The sequence below is a fragment of the Primulina huaijiensis genome, unplaced genomic scaffold (assembly GCF_012295235.1).
Source record: "Primulina huaijiensis isolate GDHJ02 unplaced genomic scaffold, ASM1229523v2 scaffold37775, whole genome shotgun sequence".
Taxonomy (NCBI): domain Eukaryota; kingdom Viridiplantae; phylum Streptophyta; class Magnoliopsida; order Lamiales; family Gesneriaceae; genus Primulina; species Primulina huaijiensis.
In genome coordinates, this window is record NW_027358831.1 from 665212 (window position 1) to 687973 (window position 22762).

General features: G+C 33.9%; 3 protein-coding genes across 7 annotated transcripts; 1 reads left to right on the forward strand and 2 right to left on the reverse strand.

Annotated features, from left to right (window-relative positions):
* Nucleotides 1–5369: 5369 nt before the first annotated feature.
* LOC140968787 (tRNA nucleotidyltransferase cca2-like) lies at nt 5370–11743 on the reverse strand. 2 transcript variants are annotated; one of them, XM_073429895.1, is made up of 15 exons: nt 11368–11743; nt 9695–9825; nt 9457–9574; nt 9105–9157; nt 8860–8909; nt 8658–8756; nt 8430–8539; nt 8186–8313; nt 7678–7744; nt 7373–7456; nt 6796–6858; nt 6531–6675; nt 5987–6154; nt 5804–5901; nt 5370–5714 (listed from the first exon to the last, which is right to left on the reverse strand). In XM_073429895.1, the coding sequence occupies exons 1-15, from the start codon at nt 11737–11739 to the stop codon at nt 5610–5612; spliced, it is 1791 nt and encodes a 596-aa protein (XP_073285996.1). In that variant the 5' UTR covers nt 11740–11743; the 3' UTR covers nt 5370–5609. The 2 variants fall into 2 exon arrangements, with proteins under 2 accessions (XP_073285996.1, XP_073285995.1); XM_073429894.1 differs by having other exon boundaries at nt 7672–7744.
* A 728-nt stretch (nt 11744–12471) lies between these two features.
* Nucleotides 12472–15962, forward strand: LOC140968717 (protein disulfide-isomerase 5-2-like). The gene is made up of 5 exons (XM_073429782.1): nt 12472–12796; nt 13162–13265; nt 13431–13801; nt 14672–14979; nt 15315–15962. Exons 1-5 carry the CDS (start codon nt 12551–12553, stop codon nt 15627–15629), a joined length of 1344 nt encoding a protein of 447 aa, XP_073285883.1. The 5' UTR covers nt 12472–12550; the 3' UTR covers nt 15630–15962.
* Nucleotides 15963–16512: 550 nt separating this feature from the next.
* Nucleotides 16513–22755, reverse strand: LOC140968743 (uncharacterized). 4 transcript variants are annotated; one of them, XM_073429837.1, is made up of 13 exons: nt 22374–22755; nt 21475–21552; nt 21200–21357; nt 20587–20662; nt 19875–19942; nt 19557–19719; nt 18971–19084; nt 18787–18893; nt 18662–18715; nt 18470–18553; nt 18188–18351; nt 17349–17498; nt 16513–16952 (listed from the first exon to the last, which is right to left on the reverse strand). In XM_073429837.1, the coding sequence occupies exons 1-12, from the start codon at nt 22675–22677 to the stop codon at nt 17363–17365; spliced, it is 1506 nt and encodes a 501-aa protein (XP_073285938.1). In that variant the 5' UTR covers nt 22678–22755; the 3' UTR covers nt 16513–16952; nt 17349–17362. The 4 variants fall into 4 exon arrangements, with proteins under 4 accessions (XP_073285938.1, XP_073285935.1, XP_073285937.1 ...); XM_073429834.1 differs by having other exon boundaries at nt 19464–19719; XM_073429835.1 differs by lacking the exon at nt 16513–16952 and adding an exon at nt 16965–17214 and having other exon boundaries at nt 19464–19719.
* Between the last annotated feature and the right edge of the window lie 7 nt (nt 22756–22762).

A 22762-nucleotide genomic window follows, 5' to 3' on the forward strand; every position in this document is an offset into this window, starting at 1 on the left:
AAGTCAAGCCTTTTTCCACTGCAAATCGGGCCCATGATTTGCACCCCCCTGTGCCTGTGTGCGCGAGAGAGAGCCTCTTGACCAATCATTGTTACACCTCCCTAAAGTGTAACACAATATAAACTTACCTATACTACTTCATTTTTCCAATGTGGGACAAATCCACCTTTCAAATTTTCATTCACACACATGGAAAGCCCATAAGCCTAAAAGCCCATACTTTTAATCCAACACGGCCAGCTTCAGTTAGAGATGACAATTGATCGGGTTAGAGTATAGTTTCATATCCTCCGTCTCTATCATCATCCGCACTCATCGGGTATTCAATTTCATCATTTTTGTAAGAAGATTGAGTATCCAAATATCATATTACCATATATAATTGTATTTTATCAAATTTAAATTATTTCAAGTAAGCTACGGATATTTACTAATGTAAGAAAAAAAATGAAATATAGAATTATCAAAATAAATATTATAGAATAAATAAAAAATATTACAAACGATTTATCCTAACATCATTATTCTACAAAAAAATAACATCAACTCTATATTAATAATTTTCTTCATTCAATCTACTTAATAACATTCAACAAACATATTATAATTAACATCATAGCCGAAAAATTTTATATATATATATATATATATATATATATATTAATCGAGTATTCAGGTCGGGTATAGTAGGATTCTTCAAGATCCGCCTACATCTCCATACCCAAAATTGTTCGTACTCGATTACTCATTTATTTAATGAGGTTAAAAAATTTCCTCCATATCTTCTTCCTTCTTCATTCGAATCGGGCATCGAATTCTCCATCGAGTTCACATAAATTTTTTATCCTTAGCTTGGATGTTATAATAAGACATTTCTTAGGACATATTAATGCAATAGTAATATCTATATTATATATAAAGGTTTGGCCATTGAAAAGGTGTTGTCATATATAGAAATTGAACATGAATTAACAAGTGTAACGCATTATTTGGAATTTATCTTAGTGGAAGCTAAGTCATTTTCTATTTAAATTTGATTATAAAGAAATCATATATACATTCCTAAAAAAAAAAAAAAAGAAAGTTGAAGGGTATTTATTCTCAAAACAAGAAAGCCCTTCCAATTTCTTGACATGAACATTTCCATATATGAAAGCACAAAAGAAAAAAAAAGAATATTTTCTCATTTCTTTTTTTAATTAATTTGCAATAAATAAAGTGCCACATTATAAGAAGTGCGCTTATTCAGCTTTTCATTATCACATTTGATTACTATAATTTTTATTATTATTATCATTATTTTAAAAAAGTGTATAAACATAAATATATTATTTATTTTATTAACAAAAAAGCCAGTTGAGAGTCGTGTATAAGTCTCCCTCTTTATCTTTATAAATTATTTATTTTCTTATAACCTAAATTCTCTTGGATTGATATGAACACATATCACATATGATAAATAAAGATAATACAAAAAAATACTAGGCATACCCAAAAATCACATAATCAATGTTCAAAAATTATAATCAAAGAAAATAATTATATAAAAAAATAGATAAATCTGAAGAATGAAATCCAAATAGTGATAGTTGTTTCTTTTTGTGGACAACATACATGCACTCACACAGTTTAGGTCAACAATATTTTATACTTTGGCCCCTGGAAAATAAGTTATTTAAAAATTTGGGACACACGTCAACTACAAATTTCGCAGTCAATGTTATTTGGTCGGTTAAAAATTAAATATGTTTATTTAAATAAGTAGTTTTTAAAAGCCATTATATATAAAATATCTTCCTTTTTTTTTAAACAAACGTCATCGGTGAGATATGTAATTTAGGTTTTCATTAGTTTACATTTATCTTAAGAAAATAAATTTATAATTTGTTACATATTTCAAATCAATTATTTAAGCAAAAATTACGTACTATTTATTTATTTTTTTTAAAAAAAAGTAACGACGAATATTTAAAAATTAACGTGGTGAAATTAATCCAATTAAACAAATAAAAAAATACATATGAAAAATCTCAACCACTCCACGAAGACTAACTTGGGTTATGACTTAAGTTTCTTATCAAATAATTGTCAATATTGTATTTATGCTCAATTAAATATTTGTATAATTTTTTTAAAAAAATATTACTGTTGATAATAACAAATAATGACAAAGACATTTGAAAAATAATAAAATTTCGACAGATAAACAGCAAAATTCTATATTTAACACGGAAGGATGTATGCCAAAAAGCATACAAAGAACTTAAATAAAAGAGAGATTGGATTTTATATTAAATATTTATTACAGCTTCTCCTTTTGCACTGTTCCACTTACGCCAAGTGGTTAAGTTTCGTATCATTTATCATTAAATATTTAGGTTTTTACTTAGACAAAAAGCCAGCAGTGACGGACAGAAATTTTGAAGTGAATCATATCAAATTCCAATGCTATTTTAGTTGCACAAATTTTATATATCACTCAATTTATTCAGCAAATCCTGCATCGAGTCCTGTGCTGTTTGGCCAATATTGTTTTAAACGATTTTATGAGTCAATTTTGTGATACATATATCTTATTTTTGAATCACTCGTTTGAGTAAGATCGACTATTATCACATATAAAAAGCCATCAGAGCGTCTTACAAGAGATTTAATTACTAAACTTATTATTGCACATGTCGCAATAATTTAAGTTCATTTTATTTTTCTTGTTTCAAATCTATACTCTAATATTTAAATTTGGTGATATATATATATATATATATATATATTTTGGTTTTTTAATAATATTTATTTGTTAACTAATTTTAAAAAATGTGCAACCATTTTTTGAATAAAATAAGAACAACATATGAAGTGTGTTTGTAAACTTTCTTTTTCCAATAATTTTTTTAATCTATCTGAACAAAATAAAATAAAAAAAAAAAACAAGTCCATAAATTCGAGACAGATAATATGAACTTATTAAGACCCGTGTGGTCCTGACAAATTGAAGACATAAATAAATTACACATGATGTTATCTAAAAAAACAAAAGGTATTCATTCAAAATTGTCTCTTTTAAAATCAGTCACTCAGAATATAACACTCACCTTGGGAAAAAAGCTGTAATCTGATGCAATTGGCCTTTATTTTCTGGGACCAATTTACATGTTCCAAAGCCTATAAATGGACAGAGACAAGACATACATAAATCAATCTTTGCTTAATTGTTGCATTCCTATCATTAATTCTGTTTATTTTGGCTCACATATTTCATCACACTCGAAAAAAGAATTTCAGCCTAAGTTTTTACCTTTTGAATCTTTTCGCTTTCATTGAATAAATAATAAATCACATCAAAATTTCAAATTTGTGTCCACAGCACATGCCTGTAATATCAAGAACCAAATATGGTGATTGGTGCCATACTTTCCACATTGATTATGTAATATATACATCATATATTATATATATATGTGTGTGTGTGCGCGTGCGCGCACAAGCTAGCTGATGTAACAAAAAATTTATCTAAGCTCCGATTTGGTGTTGGTGCTTTGCCCATTTACTTGTATTAGATATGGGCTAAGCCCAACCTTGCGAATGGGCTCGGATATGTAGACGGCTCGTGGTGGAATCAAGTCGGATCGGCTATCCGAGGTTATTAGTATGTATGTTTTTGTTTGTGACAAATCTTTTTGCCCTATTAAGTTGATGATCAACGGATTTATTTTAGCTCCTTCTATATTATAAAAAGCTTAAAATTCTTAATTCCCCTCCATCTTCATCATATATATTATATATCATGCATGTGTGAGTGTATGTATGTGTGTATGTATTATGTATGTGTGTATGTATTGAATTGGTGCATTAATGGTAGGCCTAATTAAATGATGATGTGAGTCCACAGATGTTGGAAAGACGTTCATTTTGATGCAAGGACTGTATTATATGGTAGACAATGCATCCTTAATTCATGGTTCCATAGCTTTTATATGGGCCTTTTCAACATTATTACAGAAAAGTTATTATTAATCCATGACTTGCCTTTCTATAATGCTCCTATAATAAAACTATTTTCCCAATAAAGAGATATTTATCGGTAACAAAAAGTAGTTAATTAATCATATAAATATTCGCAAAGGGTTTGAGAAATTTCAACTACTTCATCATATAATTTAATACATAATACAAATACCTAAATACAAATATATATATCTATATATATATATGTATATATATGTATATGTGTGTGTGTGTATATATATGTATTCTCACAAACAAAATAAAATATAAAATTTAATTTTTAAGGGCAAATAAGTCCATGGTTCATAGCTAGCTCCATCCGATCTTGCCAAAAGTTGGAAGAGATTTCTCATGATGGTGTACTCTTATTTGTCAACAAACAACTATTATACATCTTACTCATGATTANAACTTGTAGAATAATGGGACAGCATGTCTCAAATCTTGTTGTCTGGAATTGATTGTTTCCACAGACATAATTATCATTGGGAGGTGTTCACTTCTTAAACCACGATCAAGTTCGTGGGCAAAATTTTTTTTCTATAAACTCTTTGTCGGCCAAGTAAATAATGGATAGATGTGACTTTGATAATTTAGATTAAATATATTCAAATTCATTTGATGTTGGCTTCTTATGTTGTTGTTGTACTTGAATAAATATGGTTATTGTTTTTTATCCAACAATGTGACAAAACTGTAATGATTTATCCCCCTTTTTTTGGTTTGAGGAAGTAATGATTTATGCTTTAAATTGAAAGAGTCAGTATCCCTTCAAATCCTATAGAGGAAGACAATCTCAAACCATTTTTTCACTAATTTGCTGTTTCTTTTAAACATTTTTAAAACTTCCTTTTCGTGTAATAGAAACAGAAAATGAGATGTTACTTTCAGGACATTGTCTAACAGTCTGTATTTTTCTCAGTAACCTCACATGTGAGCAAAAATGTCCATCTTTTGATGCAATTTTAGGATTTTATCCCAAGGGTTGGTTGAAATTTTGCAGACTAAAACAATTAAAGCCTTGTGTTGCATGCGATAGAGCAAATATATTTGGCTAAACTTTGATGAAGTCCAACTATTAGTGGGTTACTTACACGGAATGGCCTCAACGAAATGCCCCCTGGTTTCGGGCCTGATGTTCGAAACATTGCAATAATTTGGATAATAAAAACTCGATCTGTATCGAAAAACATACATTTAAAAAGTACTCATGGAAACAATTTTACTTTTCGATGTTATAATAAAATAATTTCTTTTTCGAGAAATAACAAAAGTCATGGGAACTAAAAACTACGTTTTCATATAATTCTTTCAAAAATATCTTGTCAGTCAAAGAAGACATTTTGATGATACAAAATGATGTATATATAATAATTGGTATGTTTCGAATGGAGTTGGCGCATTACAAATGTGCAATAACTTATCCTTCATGCTCGAATCAAGTACGATCTCCTACCATCGGTCATTTATAGACAAAGAATTGCCCCTTCATCAAAGGTGTCGCCTATTTCTTACCACTACAAGGCTGAGCATTTCAATTGATAGTCTATCAAGAAAATCATAACTATCTACACAAGTAAAAAGCAACACATTTGTGAGCTGAGTTATTCCATCCTCAGGCGTTTTGCGTGAGATTGTTTCATCCAATCAATGCATTCCTCTGAAGATCCCGAGGGGTGCGCGAGCTGCCACTCGAGCAGCTTTTGTTGCTGTAGAGAAAGATGACAAAACCAATATGTTGGTTGAGATATTACGAGTGGTATCATGCTATTTAATACTAGGCGATAGAGAGACGTACCCATTCTTTAACCACTGGTCCGCCGGATTTAAGCTGCAAGATGCTCATGATATCCTTACCGTTTACCAGCGGTTTCAGTTCCCAGACTTTCTCTAGACCTGAGTTGCATGAAAATTGGAACTCATAGATTAAGGGTTACTGGCATGGACCTGTTATACACGTAATAACGGATAAGTTCGATACCTATTTCCATAATTGCATTCTCAACGCCGTTAAATAGTTCCCGTCTGTTGGTCAATTCAGCAACCACTCTGGATGTATTTCCAGCCAAACCTAAATCTGTAGGATATAAGAGGATTGAAAGGACCAGCGCGGTTCGCCAAAACTCTTTAATTTCTCGAAGCAGCAGTCCTAAGAATGTGAATAAAATAGTTAATCGACACAGAGTCAGAAGTCACCTTGTTCGCTATACATGCATAGTTGGTTGCACAAATGTGGGATTAAGCATTCAAGTCGGTTCAATTTTACAAAGTACCACATGGTTAATTAGATTAAATACGCCCAGCCAAGATATTGGAGCCCATTATTCACCTCCAAAACCTTGGCATGCACTTGAAAAGATTATAAAGTTCAATAAAAGATCGTGGTTGCAAAGCTACAACCAGTTTCCTGAATTATCAGCGACTATATAAATTCACTTCTTCATAGTAAACAAATCAGCGAGGTCAATAGGTAAGCTCAAAGTCGTGACATTGGATTGGGTATGAGGAAAGTAAGATCGTTTTACCTGCTAATACTCTAAGTTTTGCCATGACGGGCACATCGATAATTTCTTTTTTCCATTCAACTTCAAGAATTTGTAAATTTTTGTCTGACAGGATCAAAGGAATCAAGGATAAAAACTTTTCCACTGCTTGGTGTAAGCTTATCACCTGCAGCATGTTGTTATTTATATTAGTCATGGATCATTAATTTGTTGCTAAAATAAACGGAAAAGCATGTTTCCAAAAGGCTCCGGAACATGAAAACTAGAGGGTTACGATGAAGCATACTGTTTCTGCATCACTAGACTTCAACTTTAGAGAAGTGCCAAAAATGTATCTTGCCACCGGAACCTGTCGAAAAACATGCATAGTTAGCACACAAATGTGGAAAGAGATCAACCAACACTTCATATTCATATATTAGTTTGAAATGCTATTTCTGTCGAGAAATAATTTGGTTTCCAAGTAGAAGAATTGAAAATACGAGTGAACATCAGAGCGAAACATCTGGAGCCTATCATTTGGTAATTATTATTAAGTAAACAGGTCAATCAACTTATAAAAGACAGAAGAACAGAGGAATGAAATGGCAAAAATATTAAAAAAAGGTCTATCAACCCATATATAAGTGGATATCTGAGTGAAACATTTGGAGCCTATCGTTTGGTAATCTAATGCGATTACATGCAATTATTGGTGATCAAATGAAAATGTGGGGGATGAAAAGTTAAATCTATAAGATATATGAATCGTGCCATCAATTGGATGCATAGACTTATGCCACTTCAGTGACATACACCAAAAATAAATTCAATCATACAAATTCGCCAAAATGGTGTTATATAAAGTTGACAACTTATTTTACCTGTTTACCTTTCATGTCTCGATAAACAGTCTTTCTCAATGGAAGAAGCAGAGCAGCATATAATGAGAGCCTCATTTGAACAATCTAAAAACCGCAAAAAAACAGATTTTATGAAGTCTTAGAATTTATCTCCATACAGATATAGAGTACATTGAGTCTGAATTTATCCCCATACAGATATAACAAGCTTGGACATTCAAATTTATGCCCGCTCACAATTACATCTAAGCAACTTACATATAGTGCATATCTTTTCCCTATCATACAAATAACAATGTATCACAAATGCATGATTCAACACTCACAGTGATCGAGGAGCACCCTATCAACTGCAATAACCTCCACGAGGCATCCATGTAAGCAACACAAAGCCTGGTGAAATAAAATAAAATATAACAATTACGAAGGTTCAATTGGAAGTAACACACCATAAGAAGCAACTCAGTAAAAAAAAAATATATGATCACAAGGAAGCACACGCACACACCAACTAGGAACACTACCATTCCTGTGTAACACAATGGGTACTCAGGAAATAAAACAAGACCTTCTGTAAGAAATTGATTGTCATATTTGCACGTCTAGATAGTATTATTTGTCTAAGAGTGTGTGAGAGGGAGAGAGATTACAGCATGAATCTACTATTAATAGCACCAATACAACGTTGTTGAGCCAAATTGGACATCCAAATCAGAAAATCATTTCCAAGTCAATTGGCTGTGCAAAAAACTAATTAAAATCCATCTAGTGTTGTTCCAACAAAGGAAATTCAATCAGATAAGGACTGATACAACTACAAGGAAAGTAAAAAACCTTTCACATCCATCCAGTGTTGGAGGTTCAATCTCAGGAGGAAGACTGAATACAGACCAAAATAACTGCAGCTCAGATATGTAGCTCATTGCATCCACAGGCCGATTGCCAGACATCATGAGATCAATCTAGAAGATGAAAGATACGAAAAATCAACACATAATTGTGACTTAGGAATCAAGGTCAATAGATGGACTGAAAACTTATCCCCACCACAGAATTATCGAAAAACAGTAAAAGATACCTCGTGACCAACACGCTCTCTGCTAATTTTACCAATGATAGCAGTTTTTACTTCATCATCCATAGCAGCTATCTTCAGTTCTTCATCTAGGACAAATCCAAACCTTGCACCTGAAATTCACTCGGATCAGATTGAACTTACAATATTCTGTAATTTCTTTTTTATGGCATGCTTGAATCTACTCCATAAAAAAACAGAACATGGAATCAGAAGTTTTCAGTGAACTACCAAATCGAATTGCGCGAAGAACTCGAAGGGGATCATCCAAAAAGGTTTCCTTTGGAGCAGATGGGGTCATTATTTTTCCTGATTTCAAGTCTGGAATGCCTATAAGGAAAAAAATACTAATTAAGTTAGAAACAAAAGGAGAGCATATGACATGATATGAAAATTAAAATCGGTATTTATAGAAAACATAAATGTGCGCCACCTCTTCCTGTTAAGTCTTCGACTGAGCTCGTGTTAATGTTGTAGAACATGCTGTTAAAGAGCAAGTTTATTAATGATCTATTTAAAGCAGTTCAATTATTTGAAATTGAAACAATATAGATAGCTCACCTCCAATAACATCACAGATACACAAGTACTTGTACATCTATATTTGTGTCTTGTGCCCTATCTCTACAAATTACAATCCTGAGTTCTCACATAAATATGAATATAAAAGAAAAGTACCTGTTGATGGTCAAATCCCTCCTATAAGCATCCTGTTGAGCAGAGCCAAACTCCTGCAAAAACATTGTTATGAAAAAATTTCAAAATCTATAATTTTGAAGATCACCAAATAAGGCCTTGTAGCTGTTGATGATCGCAAAATGGTGTCTACAATTTCTCTAGCGATCTTCTAACCGAAACATGCCCAGCAAAAAATCTCCAGGCCTCAGATATCTAGCCCATTCATATAAATGCCCACTTTTGAGCATAGGTTCCTAATTCTAAGTTGTGGTTCATTTCATCGAGCATGTTTCCCTGATTTAATACAAGATTCATTTGATAAACTGAGTGGAAGATCATTTAATGCACTTACCATTGTTGGAATACGGCTATTGTTGGTGTATTCTTCAGATCTTAAGTTGACAAAATCAATCCACACATCAAAGAGGTGCATCCTTGCTGTTTCCAAATGTTTTGACTGATCCGGATTGCTAGAAAAGAGGGATAATTAGCAAATATCTATGCTATTTTTTCAAGGAATGCTCTTTTACAGACTTCAAAGATTTAGACAAGATCATCAATTAGTAGAAAGGTAAAAGCACAGAGTGTACCTCAGAATCAAGCCAACTCCTTTTGTTTCTTCCCCAGAAGCAGATAAATATTCGTTTACTTTGTCACAAAACTCCTTTCCCACCATATTCTCAAGAGCGATATCAATATCATAACACTCTTTCCCTAAAAGCTAAGGTAAGAAGAATGAGACTGAGAGTATGTATATGAATTTAACAAAGAGAGAAACGTTGGGTAACCATCTTAGAGTTCTATGCAAAACATCACGCTTCTTTAATTTAAATCTGTGATGCATGGTTAGATGATAAATAATTAAACAATTATTTCTAAAGTGATAGATACTTTGATTTGATTGGATAAAAAGTAAAATGGTGATGTTTAATGAATTATTCAGTGTAGGTAAGTGGATGTGCCATTATCATGTGATTATGAAACCAGAGGACTATTTACCATTCCCATTTTTTTCGATTCATTTTGAAAAAAGTTAAAATTATAACTTACAAAAATATTCTTACAATTTGAATTCATTTCCCCAAATATATGTTTAATTTTCCAAAATAAAACCAATCATTATTTTTCCCAAACATATAATTTCATCAATATCCATCACCATCAAAACAATTACAACCAAATACATATGTGTTTCAAAGTTTTAACATGCTAAACTCCAAATGATTAATCAGATAAACATCAATTTTATATATAATTTATAATATTATCACATAAGATTTTATTGAGTTGTCAGCATTTAACCTAAAAATTGTCATCAGAAAAGTGGTACAATTGTATATTTTCTATATATTAAAGCATTAATTACAATATTTACCCACATAAAAAAAATGCACCATCTCAAGGGAAAAGTACACAATAATTTATCTACCACAAATTTATGTAACAAAAAAATTAGCTTTACACCGTACCCTTCCAAGATTTAAAGTTTGATTTTTGTACAAGCTCCCCTGCAGGAGCTATCTCTTGACTGCACAGATGGATATGTCATACGCAAATACCCTCACAAAGTTCGAGTGATGTAAAGTTTATTATCTGCATTGACGTTGCAGTTTTTGAAAGACATGAAATTAAGTGGATAAAGATTTGAAGGACAATAGGATAATTCGTGAGGTAAACACACTCTTGCAGCAGACATGCGGTCATAAGTCATTATACCTGAGTTGGGATACTTTATCATGCTTAAACACTTCCTAATTCCAGGTCAGACAGTAACAAATCACAAAATTCAACCAAACAAAATATATACGCGTATACGTATGGACACACATAAAAGGCAACCTCGTATAGTATCCCATATGGTTATCGTCATTGTTGTTTCGAAAGTCGTATCTGGTGTCGTGAACTGTAGCCCAAAATTCACCAAAAAAGCTAAAACCAAATTCCTCTGCCTACCGAATACAGTGTTTTCTTAAAAAAAAATTTCAATCCATTCATAAACTAACTCAAGAACCAACGCCTGACATTCGATATAAAAAAGATCAATTCTTTCCAAAACTTTTGGCACCAAAAGAAAAGAAATGTACTAACTGAACAAAACACAATACCGGATTACATTTATTTTGAATTCTGCTACAAACCAACTTCATATGAGGGAGGAAAACCACTACATTTATTTTGAATTCTGCTACAAACCAACTTCATATAAGGGAGGAAAACCACAAAAAAGAAGGATGGAAGGACAGAGGAACAAAAGGATACGAACCTTATCACGAACCCAGCCTCCAGCAACCCGAAGCTCAGTATTAAGATTAAAGTGAACGGAAACTTGAAGTAGAAGATCGAATATTTGATTCTCCTTATCCGTCAGAACAATTCGGTCATTTACAAGAAAGGACGGCGGCAAAGAACCCATGGTCTCCATCGCAGTGACTTTTACACCAGCACCCATGCAGAATCTGCGATAAAAATAATGGTTACAAAGACGTAAAAATCGGCAGCAGGTGAAATTATTAGAGCTGGGAACAACACTGGGGCAGAAAGCAAGAGAGGGGAAACAGAATGGGTTTGGGTAGAAGAAGAGTGATTTAGGGGTCTGGAAAGAAAATGTGAGAAGGCGGGGATTTGGCACTTTCATTGAATTTCTTCACTATTATTTTTACCTATATACATTATCCCTATATTTATAAATTAATAATAATAATAATATTCAAAATTTATTTTAGTAAATTTATCAATAACCAATTTATTCGAATCTTCTATGATCTAAATTCATGCATTTAAAACTTATCATTATCATATCATAAAAACAAAAGCATATAATATATATATATATATTGTTTTAAAATTAAAATATTTTTTTAAAAAAAATCTTATTTAGGAATGATAGGACCGGTTGAGACTTTTTTGCTTGAAAATTTGCGGACATTAAATATTTATCATAGTTCTCATCATAACTTCAAATAATCTAGAAAAGTAATACAATGAGTCAGATTTGTCGTCATTTTATCAGATCTACGTGAATTAAATCATTATCTCCGTCATCCGTTTTAAATTTCGGTTGAGTTAACCAAAACAATCTTCATATTTACTTAAAAAATATCGATTCATTAATTCAGTTACATATATATATAATAATATTACTTCAACAATATAAAATTTTGTAATTCATGATTTTAATAAACAAAATAGATGAAATCATGTGATTATCATGATATAACGAGTTGGACTATAAATAAAATTTAAATATTATGAATTTGAGTTTTTTTTTATATTAATTATCAGGTCCGGTTTACTGGGAAAATTTGAAAAATCGTCAAAGTGGTCATTTCGGGCTTTCCCCACGGTGTGGACCCAAACCCACTCGGAAAATTGCGATCCCTAATCCCAATTCAATTCTAAAAGTCCCAGTTCAATCGTATGCAACCCGCAAACACTCCCGCGAATCGATGACTCGTTCTTCTTCTCATTCTCCTCGGAGGATCTGTTCCCTTTTCTCACTGTTAATATTGTTATTTTCATTATTGTTATTAATTTCTTCGTCCAATTGTGAATCGGAGAATCGGTTCAAGTTAGATGGCAAAGTGTTGGAACTGGATGGCTCCAATTTTGACGCCGCGATCTCATCTTTCGATTATGTTTTCGTTGATTTCTATGCCCCTTGGTGTGGTCACTGCAAGCGCCTCGCCCCCGAGGTTCGATCAATTCTTTGTTTTTTTTAGAATTCAAGTTGATTGTTGTTCTGACTTCGAATATTGATACCAAAGTGCAGCGTTGATTGTGATATATCGACATTTATTAGTTTTTTATATGTCGCTCTATTATTTTTAATATTTTCTAATTGTTTTTCCCCGGAAAAAAAAAAAAAATCAAACTTGGTCCTTTCCTGGCACCGTGAAATAGAGAATTTTGCAGATTATGAATCTGCTTCATTGTAAAAGGATGTGTAAATTTATTGAATGTTCAAGTGCCCTTGCTATCGGTTATTCCTTCTTTCTTAGGTTGCTTCTGTCCTCGGTACTGGGTTCTTGGGCTTATAATTATGAATGTTACATTGCAGTTGGACAAAGCAGCCCCTGTTCTAGCTGGGTTGAAGAAACCCATAATTGTCGCAAAAGTTGATGCTGACAAATACAGAAAGCTTGCTTCGAAGCATGAAGTTGAGTAGGTTTCCATGGCCTTCTGGATCAATAATTTGTCGACTGCCGGGATTCTGGTGTCTGTTGTTTTGTTTTTACGTTATATGTTGTATAAATTGGATAGCTGCCCTATGGCCAAATCTTTCACTACTAACAAAGATGCTGAAAATAATTATTCTTTTTGTTACAGTGGATATCCAACTCTAAAGATATACATGCATGGAGTTCCTACAGAGTATTATGGACCAAGGAAATCTGATTTACTTGTTCGTCATCTGTCGAAATTTGTCGCCCCAGATGTCGCTGTTCTCAAGTCAGATTCTGCTATTAAAGAATTTGTTGAAGAAGCTGGGGCTGATTTTCCTATATTCATAGGATTTGGCTTAGATGAATCCCAATTATTTAATTTGGCTATTATGTATAAGAAGAAAGCCTGGTTTTCAGTTGCCAAATATTTCTCGGAGGATATCATGACCAACTATGATTTTGATAAGGTGCCCGCTTTGATCGCAACCCATCCGGTGCACAATGAACAAAGCATTTTTTATGGACCATTTGAAGGTTATTTTTTCTGATTATATATTATGTTTAGTGAAAATAGATGTGTTAACTTATTCATCTTGTTAAACTATGTGGCTTGTCTCATATTAGCTTATAAGGTGTAGGGCAAATCATAGCATGTTTTACTGTTTTCTAAGACTTGATAGGGAGGATCTGGTCTCTTCAATGTCAAAGGTTAAAAGTTTGCAATTGCAAATTTGCAATGCAATTGATTTCTAGAGTTCATTTTCATAATTGCAATTTAAAATTTAGTCATTGAAGTTCGTTTCTATAAATGTGCTTGGTTTCTGTTAGTTGAACTCTTTATTGGCCATTGGATCTGACAATGGTTAAAAGTAGAAGGAAAATATGTGTCTAATATCATATGGAAAAGCACTGCATTCGCTTGGGAGTTGGTAAATTCTATCCAATGCGTATAATTAACGTGTCATATGTTAAGACTTATGTCCAATAGTGCCTGGATTCTGAACTCCTTTTGATGTTGAGGATATCCTGGCCATCTATATTTTGGTAAGGTGTGAAGCCACTAGAATCTAAGATAGATCTGGGGATAGCATTATTTTTAAGCATTTAACAAACTCGGGGAAAGCTCAGATATTTGTTAGAAAATACCGTTTGTTTATGCATATTCATCAAGAATATTTTCCTGTTTTGCACGGCTTTTGACTTTTTCTTCTGAATCACCTTGAGTACAGCCTTTACATATTTAAGTTGGATCTTGTTGTGGTTAAACTCTGTTAAGCTTACTTTTCTATTAATTTTAATAAATTGTGTATTTTTTTAACATGCTGAAAATGTCAACTTATTCCAACAACTATTAACTTGATATTATATACCAAATTGAAAGTAATATTTTATGCTGAATTACAGAGACATTCCTTGAAGATTACATAAAACAGAGTTTGCTCCCTCTAGTTCTGCCCCTGAATCAAGATACATTAAAGTCACTAAAAGATGATAAAAGGAAAATTGTTCTGACGATCTTGGAGGATGAAGGAGCTGAAAAATCCAAGGAATTAATAAAAATGCTAAAGGCTGCTGCCTCTGCAAATCGTGACTTAATATTTGGTTATGTTGGTGTCAAGCAGTGGGAAGATTTTGTTGAATCATTTGAGGTTTATAAGAAAACTCAGCTGCCAAAGATGGTTGTTTGGGATGGGAATGAGGACTATTATTCGGTAAGCGACCATTTCTAATCTTGAAAATTTATTGTTACGGTGCATAAATTTGTCCGAATGAAGTATTTGATCTATAGTTGATTTGAGCTGGATAAAGTGAGAGTCTGTTTTTTTCAAGTAACATTGGCATGGTAAGCAATCGAGAAAATTCTGTTTCTTTTGATGTTGATTGCTGCCTTGTAACCAAATTTGCCTGTTTGGGTTGGATAGCATCAAGATATTTAATTACTTTTAAATAATGAGGAGATTCCTATTTTCAGAACCTTAGACTTTATCGCAGTTTTTATCTTGTTTCATACATGTTCTTGATATTGCATCTTTTGTTCGAGAAACAGGTTATCGGTTCTGATAGCATACACGAAACAGATATGGGTACCCAGATTTCAAGATTTCTCCAGGGATACCGAGAAGGAAATGTAATACAAAAGCAGATTTCTGGTCCAACATTCATGGGTTTCTTAAAGTCGCAGCTCGGAGCCACTTTTGTCCTCATCCTGATTTGTTTAGTGCTGGTGATAGTGGTGCTCCTATCAATGGCTAAAGAGGAGCCTCTTACCGTTGGTACTCGAGATCAGGTTAATGATGCAAGAAGTGTTGCCTTGCAGCCGGAGTCGAGGGAACCGCGTAGAACTACTGACAAGGAGGACTGAATTCATGATGAAACCGTGGACAAAGTAGGGATGATTTCGGAAATATTGGAGAACTTACCAGGAATTGCACTGCATCTTGGAAGACTGATATTGTTCATGTTTAGTTTCGGTATAAAGCTTCTTTGGTATTCATTTCTCTTTTTTGGTCATTTGGAGGACTTTAGTTGGATTTTTTTACATCATTATTAAAAGCGGCACATTTTTCGTTCACTTTGTGTATACATCTTTTGTTATAGAAAACCATACACTAAACCGTTTGACTTGTGCGTTTGTTTGGTTGTCGGCAAAAAATTTGGATACTTTCTCAATTTTATTTGTGCATTTTTTCATTCACGACTTGACTCGATGCCACTCGTTGTTACAATTATGTTTGCACAACTACGCCACAACATGATGCTTTAACCATGTTACATGCATCACAAATTTGGAAAGCCTTTTCGCTGAAATTGTTTTGAAAGAAAATCAATTGTATTACTTGGTTTATTTGTAAATTTGGATAGCGTACATGCACCCAACCCGTACAAGACGGGTTTGGGTAAACTAAATGGATATGGAATGATGCAGAATCTTAAAACTTTTTTGCTAATTCCCACTATGAAAACAATCGACCGCGTCTTACATCCTACAAGATAAACCAAAGAAACAACTGGCCAAACCCATCCAACAAGAATCGATTGAATAATTTAACAAATTATATAACATTATATAAGCTAATGATTTTCCAGATTTGGCACAAAATAATTGAAGCAACGACAAAAACAAGAAAATTTACTGATCCTGAAGTGAATAAGATCATTTTAACCATCATTAACACGGCGTATATTAATATGCATCTTTTCACAAAATGATGAAAATTTGTTTTCTCGAACAATTCACAGTCACAGAACAACGAATTAATTCGTGTCTATTTCATCTCTTGATGTGATCAATCACATCCAGGAATAAAATAGTAGAATCAACATCTCAAATGAGTCGAGAAAAGAAGAATATGAGTACTTGAAATAATAGATTGGACTCTTACATACTCCAAAATATTTGCAAGACAAAATCTGGGAATAATTCTGAACCACCGACTTTCCTTCTGCTATAGGGAAGGTGAAAAACCTCTATGTTTTACAACGACGTAGAAAAACTTGTGTGCGGGGACTTAAGACCTGGTAATATGACAGGGAAAAAGATCCACGTGGAGGACATTGCGTGATAAAACAATTACAGCATTTCACAGCACCGTCTTAAAGAAATTTACCAATCACAACAGAAAATCAGGTGCTCTGTCGATGAAAATTGATGTATCTTGCACCTTCAACCATTTGCAACAAAAACCTGTTCCACAAAGCTTTGAATAAATGGACAGGCATGATAATCATACTCCCCCAGTGAAAAAAAAAACCTTTATTTCAATTGTATTTCAAGTGTTGCTGCCTAGAATACACAAAATAGCATCTTTAACTAAAATTTTGGGTCTGGGTTTGCCACTGCCTTTAAATAGCCGAAACTGCACTTCTACTTGATTAGTTTGTGGACTTCCGTATACTGTTGGAAATTCATGGTAGTGGCAGTTCCATTTAAAATGACTGCCTCACAGCTAGAGCAGATGAGATGGTGAATTTTTGCTCACAATTCACATATTTTTAGAATCAAACAAGAAATGTATTCGCGTGGAAAATTTACAAGCAAAAGCAATATGAACTAATTCTGAATATCGAAACACCAGTTTACCTTCAAGTTCGAACCTATAAGGTTTCCGAGGAAAATGGCCTTTGGTTCCTAGTTTGAGTCGCAGCAGCCCCTAAGGGAGGTGCATGAACAGTAATAGGAAGAATCCACTCACACTTGTCCCTTCCCTCTATCAGAAGAGGATGCTCATATCTGACAACAAAGAACACGCTAAGCAGTCAGAAATTGTTGACCAAGTAGATGTGTATCATGCAACAGGGATGAGTTGAGTTTTAACGTCTTTACTTAGGTTTCCTTTACAAACTTGAAACTCTAAATCACACAAGATGTTGAAAAGAATGAAGTGGGATATATGCAAGTACTCCTGAAGTACAAAAAATCCATCTGGACAGACAACCATCACATGTGGAGGTATAATCATTTAAGTAAGAAGTAATTACTCTAGATCTCAAGAAACCACTGTCTGTCTGTCTGATTTTTTTCGAAAAAATATGTCTCAACCTTTTAGAAAATCTATATTCACAATGGATATGAGGGATCCAAAGATAGACACGTATACGAAAGGCAGATTATGGGCCAACTCAGAGAGATGTCAACTTATCGATAAGCACATACGATCCAACCACAGAAAAGGTTTCTCCCCATCAATAATTGATTAACTGTAACAACTCTTTATCTTGGCCATATTATAATGCATCTCGATATTGACATGCTTCATTTTCTTGATTTCGTCTCCAACAACCATATCCCAGGAAAATTAACTCAATTTTTTCTTAATGCTATATTGACATGCTGATGATGAATAACCATGATGCAACCAACAATTGTTATCCCATAAAAATAATTTCAATCCATCAAATCACACCACAAAACCATTATACCTTTCCCAGTCCACATTCTTTGGAGTTGTAAGGAATTCAAATCGAAGAGCCCATTGAACAGAGACATATCGGGTAGAAAAGGTCATGACCCCATCCATAGGAATGGAAAACAGAAAGCTTGTTTGTATTAAATCTGCCACAACCTCGTGGTGGTCGCTATAAACCTGCAGAACCAAACATGAGTAAGAAATCTGTGACTCATCAGATACTCATAAATCAAAGATTATCAAACTCATTTTTACAGTACAATAGTTTTTGGTATTAGAAAAAACTATTAAGCACCTTGGTAATAGTAGGAGAATGCCTTCGAGAAGGATGCACAAAGCGCTGGCTCACGGTCTCTGACATCTCCAAAGTTATTGACAGCTAAAAAGCATCAGAAACCAAGACAAACTTGGTAATTGTATAAATAGGAAACCAGATGTTAACACGTAGCAGGAACTCACAACTATTAAGTTTTGTGATGAACAGTACCTCGAGGCATTTCCTAGCCCCTTCTTCATGAAAGAAAGCAAGGGTTCCACCTATCTGTGAGCAGAAAGTAATTTAAAATACAACGATATGGCATAAAGAAGAGAACCAAATTATCAAGCAACTACCATATCACTGAAGTAGTAAGTTGAATCAGAGTTTTTTGGAGAAAATCTCAGAAGAACTTGGTCATCCAGTCTGATATTATACGATTTCCCTCTAACAAACCCTTCTGCTGCAGAGAATGTTCACAAAAAATTAGTATTGAAACAATTTAGGGCTGAAATATCACAATGCAAAGAAAGTAATTACATGCTCCAGATTCAACAGATCCAGAGGCAGATGGTGCCCTCGAGTCATCAACTTCAGAAAGTGCTCTAAGAGGTTGTAGAGGTTGACTCGGAGATTCAACAGCCAGAGACCTATCTGGCGAACAAAAATTAAATTGAAAACATAATTATTAAAGTTTCCAGACATCTGAAGACACACATGTGCACAGTAGACCATACACAAGGAATAAGATGAGCTATGACGCGTGGACGTACTTTACAAACAACTGAAAGATAATTAAACAAAAATTTATTATTATACAACCATGTATGAATAACTAACTGTATATGTAGCATTTGAGCTATTCTTAATATATATGTGTGTGTGTGTGTGTTTGTAGCCAAAGTTTATTATGATAGAAAGTGAGAATCCTGAACATGGGGACATAGAATTCAAATACAACACATGCAACTACTGAACTTTCATGCAGCAGTCAATACATGACACACATCTGTTATATTAAAATATAAGTTACCGCCTACTGAATCACGCATAACCTCAGCCACTGATAGGCGAGGAAGGGCTATGTTTGAAGATATGCTAGGGCGTCCTTCAGTATAGAAAGAACCTCTATTTGATGACCTAGCAGCAAATGACTGCAAGGATAATGAACTTCCAAAGGTTTTGTACACGTCTTCCTTCATATGGTTAAAGGAAGAAACAGATGAAATATCATCCCGTGAACTTGCATAGCCTTCCTCAACTTCATCAAAAGACTCATTCACTTTAGCCTACAAAGAAATTCAAATTCACAATCTCAACCTTGTTTTTGTCGCACTTTTGAAACAGTCATTACTCCCATTTCAGCACAAGCAGAAAAGGCTAAGGAACTACATTAAATGATCAATCTAAGATACTGAATCAGCTGCAGGTGACAAAAATTTACCCAGTCAGTATCAGCATCCATTTCTTTCCAGTAAACATCCAAGATGATAGTAGACACAGGAACAATTCCTAAAAGACCATTCCAGAAGACATTAAAAATCACATATCTAAAAAAATTATAATTTTCCTTTTCAATTAATGGAAAAGGAAAGTCACCCAAAAAAGTTGGTCAGACCCCCACATGAAAGGTGAGAAACTAATTATAATTTACATGGAAATATAAGAACTACCACTTTTGGTGTGGCTAGATAGGGCAAAAAAAACCAAGCTGAGGCAAGATTTTGTAGCATGAGACAATGATGTCATTCTGTATAGCTTAGCACTCTCCAGTTTATCTGTTAAGTTCTTTCCACTTCTGAGGTAAAACGCCTTAATAGCTGAACCAGTAGACTGCTTAGAAGAAAACGTGCGTGATGCAGCAGAAGTTGACCAACATTAGACAGATAAGGTAGGTGGGTTTGCCTTACTTGACTCACCAGAATCTGGCATTCCCACCTCCCCCCATATACAAAGAGTTACTTAAAGAGATAAGATTTGACAGCTTAAGGATAACGCCAATTTTTTAATTATCCAACTTCATTGACCACCCGCTACATTTGCTTGAGCAAAAGAACACCATGTAAAGTCGAGAAAAAGAAATGCAGGGTGCCCAAAAAAATAATGGCTGGCAGTTTCACGAACAAAATAAAGAGAATGTGTAGGGGCAAATTTACCATCACCAAGACCTTCTTCACACTGCAAGCCATTGTTTTTCTGAGTGACCCATATCTGCAATGGTATTCTAGTTTCCTGTAAAGTTTTTGAGCCGCAAGAATTAATGTAAATAGATGCACATTGGTTGAAAGAAATGAAAAAACCTTTTAACAATCAGAAAGAAGCAATAATTATTCAATTATTAGACACTTGTATAAAATGTTAAGGAAAAAATTCAACATGAAAATTAATGAAATACAATCTTAATCAGGTAACATAGTGGCAATTGGGAAAAAATATAAAACCTTAAAAAACATATGGAGAGATACATATTATGAGTTACAAAATACAATAATTTGTTTTTTCTACATTTGTACAATTTGACAAATAGTAGAAGGATATGTTGAAAGAAATTATTATCAGTAAATGAAGCAACAAGGTTAATACATCCAACCAAGCGTGGGGAGGAATTTCCTATCAGAAACTGAGCACAGGAAACTTAGCAGTGTGCCTCATGCCCAATATCATGCAAGAATTTTACTGGCAACAAAAGCATGGAACTATTCAAGGAGGTTCAAACAGTAAACTGATCCCTTAATTTAAAAAGAACAAAACACAAGAGATAAAGCACACCATTTCAGAAAAGTCTTGTATTGACTCTCCATGAGAGGGTCCATTATCCAAAATTATATACTGTCCGGACAACGTACTCCTAACATAGTACAGATAACGGATAGTTGCTCCTCTATAGGATGGAGGTGAAATGCTTGGTAAAAGTGTGCGCACCATATCTGCAACCATAAAACATTTTAAATTCAACAAAAGCTAGAACCACATGAGAAACGAAAACCCTGGGAATGTAGACGAGCAAGAAAGAGCAATATTCAACAAAGTTCACTCGTGCTTACAAGTTTTAGTGGCCCCACCGGAAAGGATTTGATTTGAAACTAATGTGAAAGTGGAGCAATCCATGAAAACATATTCACCTGAGAAGGACATGACACATAATTACATTATAGCTCATCATGCAGAAGGTCTTAGCTCTTCTTTATCATGTTCTTTACACGCTTAGTTTTCTATAGATATCCCACTCGCTTTATTTTTCCTATGGAAATGGAAAATGGAGAATATTGTATTGCAAGTAAGGAAGAGGAACCTCAGCTAGTGATTTAACGTACAACCTGCAGATATATGATTAACATATATTCATGATAAATATGAAGTGACAGGGTAATTGCAAGTATATCACCCACAAAGCGGGGAGGGAACCTCTATCGTTTTGTCACAACAAGAGACTGGTAACTTGTAAGAGCTGCTTTTAATTTATTTTATGTTACTTTACTTCCTCTAAGATTTAAATAATTTAATATCACCAATTTTTAGTGAAGAAATAAGATATATCACTCTAACGCAATGAAACTCGTGAACAGCACTAACAGTTATTAACTTGGAACAAAATTATATCTTCATGGATTGAAATCTCAACCCCCGATTCTAATCTGCAAAAAATAACATGAATTACAAATTAATTCAGCTTTAAGGCTTCAGAGTGACAGCACCAACGTCGCCTAATCTTATGTTAGTATAAAAATTATTCTGCTCTCTGTCATACTATGAATATTACTTTTCCCAGTATCCTTATGATGGAACCTTGTAGTACGTTCTATTTGCATTCGGTACATAATTAATCACCACTCAATCATTCAAAGTTGGTAACATCCAGGCCAGCAAGAAAGTACATTGCAAAAATTTCAATTAAAATTAGGCTAGATGAGACGATAACATAATACTATAAATTCAAAATTACCACGGCGCTGCTTAGAGTCATGACTAGGCTTGGGAGTGCTGAACCACTGGGTATCCAATTTCTCGATCCCTTTCATCTCAAAGCTGAGCTTTTCGATCAAAATAGACCACAAATTAGTTTGGTTTTTGATCTCAATAGTGATGGTGACCAGATCACCGGGTCTGTAAACTTGTCTATCGGTCTCCAATTTCAGCAGCGGCAGCGGCAGCCGCAGATCAGATCTATTGGAATTTTCTCCGGCGGAATAGGAGTCTGCTGCAAATCCGAAGAATGAGAATCTCCGGGAGGGTTTGTTCGGCGGCATTTTTCGAGGAAAATTTCAGAATATCTGATAGACGACCGTAAAGCACTTTGTTCATACAAGCAGAGCCGGTGTCTCAGCGTTATGG